The 6,410-nt window shown below is 36.5% G+C and overlaps 1 protein-coding gene across 1 annotated transcript; it reads right to left on the bottom strand.

Annotated features, from left to right (window-relative positions):
- Positions 1 to 3,621: 3,621 nt before the first annotated feature.
- On the bottom strand, positions 3,622 to 5,391 carry LOC114251486 (uncharacterized). Its single transcript, XM_028185770.2, has 2 exons — positions 4,890 to 5,391; positions 3,622 to 4,376 (listed from the first exon to the last, which is right to left on the bottom strand). The coding sequence occupies exons 1-2, from the start codon at positions 5,389 to 5,391 to the stop codon at positions 3,622 to 3,624; spliced, it is 1,257 nt and encodes a 418-aa protein (XP_028041571.2).
- Between the last annotated feature and the right edge of the window lie 1,019 nt (positions 5,392 to 6,410).

Below are 6,410 nucleotides of genomic sequence, written 5' to 3'. Positions count from 1 at the left end.
TCCCGTACAATTTTTTTGTCCTTTAAATAATTCTCGTATTCGTATTTCAATTGCTTTTTCTTTTTATCATCCGCTTGTTCCTACACCTTCATAACCGCATAAAAAAAAATTTGGGTAGAAAAATCAGATATTGAATTTTGTGTTGAAAATAGAGCAAGGGTCTATTGTTATAGTGTTGCTGGCTTAACATTTTGACAGAGTTGTTGATCTTTTGTCCAATTTAGATATAAACACTTTTAGCATAAGTAAGCTTTTCGTCCAAATTTTCCCTTTGAGTTTCTAGGAAATTGGTTTATATGATCAATAAAGCTTTTTATTTAAATCATCTACTTTTTAGGCCGGTCAGAATGACATCCTCGTAAATCTTTCACTGACTCCATCTCTTATTCATCAAGCTGTGTACACAATTTTATCATTTATATCCAAATTCTGTATAAACATATTTTCGCAAATAGTTACTACATTTTCAGTATTTAAACTTTTTGGGAAATTATATTCCAAAGTATATGCTTTTCGAATCTACCAGTGTCATACGTTTAGGCTTAGATTTTACAAATCTTATAATAAAATACAATTCTATTGACGCTCAGAATTTCCCAAACATCAATAATAGTGGAAAATAACAATTTATCTATTTATTTGTTACACTTTTTTCTTTTATCTACATGGATCTCCCGTAACATTTTCTCTTCTCTTTTCCTGTATCCATTAACGGTATGATTTACCAAAATTTTTTAATATTTTACTTCTTCACCTGCCAGGAACTTTCATCTCGCATTCTTTTTTAATTATTGTCATTGCTATTTGATTATTTTTATGGGTAAACTACGATGCGATGAAATTTATATCATTGGCAGTTTAAATAGGGTTTTCTTTTCCACTGACTTTCTCCTCCGCTAATTCTAAAACATTTGCATTATGCGATTGTGTTTCTTTTGATCGAGATTCTTTGGTTGATTCTGTATAAAAGTTTATAGTTTCCGACAAAGTTGCTAATACGGAATCACATTGTCTAGTTCCACTGTTCTGTACTGTATTACTTAAACTAGTTTATGGTCCATCGTCATAAGAAGAAGAACATTCCTTTGAGACTTTATTTAGATTTAATACCATCTTCAGTAAACTCATTGACATGTCATGCATGCGCATGCGCATCAAGTCATTTACGTTTTCTTTCAATAATATCCATAACTTTACTTCAGCAGTACAGTTTGCAGGAGTATCGTATTTAACTTTGCGTAAAAAATGGTACCTATATACGTATTGAAAATGGTACACATACGTTTAGATCAATGATAGTTAACTAGGTAACGGCATGCACGTGAGAACTATTCAGCTAGTGCCCATGCACCACTCTCGTGCGTGATAGATTTAAAAACAAACAAGAAATTTCGTGATACAAATTTTTGTATAATCAAATTTCGCAAGAAATAAGTAAATATGTAGTGTGGTTTATCCAACTGATATGCTAATGTTTTTGTTTTTAATTATAATTACGTTACGAAATATTTTCAAAATATACAGTATAAAATTAGGTATTTTCATTTAAAAATTAAAATCCATCGAAATTAATCATAGAAGAAGCGAGCTTATAATATTAGGTATGAATGATTCGCAAAAAGTCACGTACAAAAAACAAGTAACTGAACTTGCGCACTTCACATCTTCATCAAATATCGTGGCTTGTTCATTTATGCACGTATATTTCAATAAAATTGTGTATAAGTAACAATAAGCTTTTATTGATAGGGAAAATTTCAGAAATGACCAAATATAACAAAAATTACGTAAATAATAAGGCGAATCATTTAAAAAATAAAAATCTTAGCATTTCGCAAATTTTGCGATATTTCCGTCATTTTTTGGAATATTTTTTTCAAACTTGTTGAGCACATGTGTCATGGTCTCCTTTAACGAATAGTGAAATAAAAAAAATTTGAAGTAATTGTACTTGCGACTTTCTTCTACCAATGGTGCGAATTATGTTCGAATTCCAAGCGGGTACCGATTTTTCTAATGAAATACGTACTCAACAAAGGTTCACGATTGACTTCCACGGTGAAGGAATAACATCGTGTAATAAAAATCTAAACTTGCAAAAATTATAATTTGCGTAATCACTGGTGGTAGGACCCCTTGTGAGTCCGCGCGGGTAGGTACCACCACCTCGCCTATTTCTGCCGTGAAGCAGTAATGCGTTTCGGTTTGAAGGGCGGGACAGCCTTTGTGACTATACTGAGACCTTAGAACTTATATCTCAAGGTGGGTGGCGCATTTACGTTGTAAATGTCTATGGGCTCCAATAACCACTTAACACCAGGTGGGCTGTGAACTCGTCCATCCATCTAAGCAATAAAAAAAATGGTGTGCAGTAGCAGTTTTGCTTATTAAATTAATTCCCAACTACCTTTGCTTATGTTTTAATGGGTTATAAAATACGCCACAATGTTGTTTCGCCTATATTTCTAACATATTCTTCTTTTGAATAATTTCATGTTGATTTGATATAAATTTTGATTTATAGGCTTTGACATTGAGTACAAGTATTGAAGACAAAAATAGAACATTTCAAACATCCAAAGCATAATAACTAATAATAACACTAACATAGGTCTAAGTCTTATTAACAATTTATATGAGTCATGGATACTTGAAATAAAAACATTATTATTATTATTATAATACACTGCAGTCTCGTGTTTGTAGAATGTTAACAAATATGTAGTAAAAGACGCGAGAGCGATACAATCTGTACGTAGCACGTGTCACACTCAGTTCGCTGGAACTATGCCAGAGTAGTTCAAGAGCTTGCACTCTTGTAGAATATTAATGTTTTTAATTAAATCAGTATTGTTTATTACCTAGTGGTTAAGCTGGCATAATCCCTAGGTTAGCAGTATAGGTAGGTAGGTTAAAAAGAATACCTAGTAGCCTTTTTTCCCTAACTATGCTGATAGCCTTGAGAGGCTATTGCAGCTTCAGTCTAAGGTGTAGGTGAGTTCACGGGGCTCAAACCAGAGTGTTGCTAACACTGGCCCTAGCGAGAGCAGTGATTCGCAGAATCTACCACCGGATCGGAAACGCGACCCACTGAGAAGATCCGGCGAGAAACTCAGTGGGCTATGTCTATGCGTCAATTTACTCGTCGAGCACCGTTAATAGATCGGGAGGATCCTTAATGACAAAGCGACACGTCGCGACATTGCCGAAAAGATTGCATAGACCTACGAAAAAATGCTAAATTTAATTCGAGCTTAGCTGTTTTACATTCACCTCCTAAACTAAAAAGTACACGTTTGAACCAGGATTTATGTAGTTCAGTTAGATCGAGATATGCGTCTACAGCAGCAGCTTATTGATTCTACTTGCAGCTTTCAGACAGATAATTCCTTAAAAGAGAACTCCGTTTTCCGAACTGAAACTTCAACGATGTTTGTGCATCGAAATAAAACAGAACCCGTTGAATAAAGACGTTTATCTAGGGCCTATAAATTTAATAGTATTTATTCCGTTTGGAAATTTACAAAAAAGAAAGGTTTTTTTTTTTTTTTTCTCAAACTCAATTTTTTGGATGGTGTTTTGGGCCATTGTCGTTACATATGAAGTTGTATTTTTCGTAAATTAAGGATAGTAATTTAGTCCATATTCTATGTCGTACTCGACAAAATCTTTAGGCACGTACGACGCTCCGCTTCGTCTGGTTGCATCAATGTAAGTGGATAATTCCGGATAAGCCTCCACCAGCATTCTAGCACCGGACTTATTCATCGTGCCGTTAATGACTATGTCTCTAAACGTGCTGTTCTTCATGAAGTTCTCATTAGCGTATCTTATCTGATTCAGTTTCCTCTGAAGTGCAGCGTCTATCTTCACTAATTCAACTTCATGTAGATTTTTAACGGTCTTTCTGTCTTTCTTATACTGCTTCTTCAGGTCCGATACAAACTTCTTGAGCATTTTGGTCTTCTTTTTTCGTTCGGTCGTACCGTTCCTGTAAGTTTTGCTCAGTAGCCGCTTGATTTCCTTTACAATTCTTCGGATGTTCTTCTTGATTTTACGTTTGCGTCTGTCCCTTTCTCTCTTGCGTTTGCGTCTATCTCTCCTTTTCTTGCTTCGCTTCTTTTCCTTTGAATCTTTATCTCGTTCTTTACGCTCCTCTGAATCGGTCGAGAGACTTGAGTCGGCAAATGAAATGTCAATATCTTGGTGCATGTCGAATGCGGATAGTTGTAGAGAACAACAAACGAATTCAGTTCTCCCGCAGAAATGATCGCCGCGGTATATCCTGTACTCGGCGTCGCATTCCATGGGCAGCATGCACGTACCCCAAGGCATGTCATGCTGGTTTGGGTCTCCGCACGAGACACCCCAAGGTCCTTTAAAACAAAACGCATTTAGTGGATACAATTTGCAAAAGATTAAACAACTAATAGCATTATAGACACTTTTTTTTATTGCTTAGATGGCTGGATGAGCTCACAGCCCACCTGGTGTTAAGTGGTTACTGGAGCCCATATATATCTACAACGTAAATGCGCCACCTACCTTGAGACATAAGTTCTAACGTCTCAAGTACAGTTACAATGGCTGCCCCACCCTTCTAACCGAAACGCATTACTGCTTCACGGCAGAAATAACCAGGGCGGTGGTACCTACCCGCGCGGACTCATAAGAGGTCTTAGCACCAGTAATTACGCAAATTATAATTTTGCAGATTTGATTTTTATTACACGATGTTATTCCTTCGCCATGGAAGTCAATCGTGAGCATTTGTTAAGTACATATTTCATTAGAAAAATTTGTACCCGCCTGCGGGATTCGAACACCGGTGCATCGCTCAACACGAATGCACCGGACGTCTTATCCTTTAGGCCACGACGACTACTTACTAGCAGCGACCATGTTCACAGAATCTCCAGGGACCATAGTCGTATTCAACGCTTCCAATTTCTTCGCCAGCCAGTATTCTGCATATTCCTCTTTCCAGTCTTTCATCTCTCTACTGGAACTCTCGGTATCGGACGAAGAAGAATCATCCCTTCTGTACTTAGGGATTCGTTTTTTGATAAAATTTAAGTTCGCTCTAGAAGGCAGGTGACGCGGTCTTTTCAACTTTTCAAGATCTTCGTTGTAAAAGCTCTTTATATTCTTCTTCAGGTGATTAGTAGATGGACTATATTCTTCTCTTTTATCATCTTGAATATAGTTGTGAGCCGGAAAATTTCTGATACGACCATGATTATACTGAATTGTTTTTGGAGATATTTTAACTTCGTCTGCCGAAGGTTTTCGGAATATTGTTAATTGTTTATTTTTTGAATCTACGTAGAAAGATGCATTGCATAAAGCTATTAATAATATTATTATTGAAAGAAACAGAAAAAGACGCATTTCACAATTTACATGTTTAACTTGTATTTGTTAAAATATTGTTTTGGCAAAAAAACAAATATGTTTTTGTATATTTTAAATATAATCGTAAAAAATATTTATATTTCCAAACGTGAATTGAAATAAACATTACCTATTGCGATAAGAAGGCTTTACAATCCAATTTATTTCTTTTCTCTCGAAGTTCAAGTAACTTACATTATACCTAGTCAGGTCATAAATTCTGTCACATGTTTAATGTAAAATAATTGAAACAAGTTTATTCATTATGTAACCATTCATATACCAAAATGAACTTAACAAAACATAAATTCTTATGACACTAAAGTTTATCCAAAATGACCTCCGTGATTTTGAATACAGGCCTTCAATCTGCGCGGCCAGTCGTCTATCGCAGCACGAACGAGGTCCATGTCAATATCGGCGACTACCTTAATCAAGGATATCTTGAGTGACTCCAAATTGGGATGAGGCTTTGAGCACGCCTTTTCCTCCAAGTGTTGCCATATCTTGTAATCTAACGGATTCAAATCTGGACTGGAGGAGGGCCAGTCTTCGTGCCGGATGAAGTCGAATGCACGCGCCGCCAGCCAGTCTTGTGTGCTCTTCGCTCTATGAGCTGGCGCCGAATCTTATTGGAATATCCAGTGTCTGTTATTGAACATGGTATGAGAAACAGGTTCCACAAGGTTCGTCAGGACTGTATTTTGATACACAACTGCATTCGTTTTTACACCTTTCTCACAAAAATGTACCTCTGTTAAGCCCCAACAAGAAACTCCCAACCATACCATGAGCGAGGATGGAAAATGACCTCGTTGGACACGCGGAATACGGTTGCTGGCTTCTTCACTACTGTGTGCGTACACCTTATCATTTTGTTTGTTGTAGCTCTCTTCTACGGTAAAAATTTTTTCATCCGGAAAAAAGAATTTCCCGATATTTTTTTCCCGCGTACTGCTTCAACAAAGCGCGGCATCTCTTCAGTCTCGGGTCTATTAGACGAGCATTCAAACGAT

The sequence above is a fragment of the Bombyx mandarina genome, chromosome 25 (assembly GCF_030267445.1).
Source record: "Bombyx mandarina strain Sakado chromosome 25, ASM3026744v2".
Lineage (NCBI taxonomy): Eukaryota > Metazoa > Arthropoda > Insecta > Lepidoptera > Bombycidae > Bombyx > Bombyx mandarina.
Note: the sequence above shows the minus strand (reverse complement) of the source record. Positions and strands in the feature narration are given on the sequence as shown.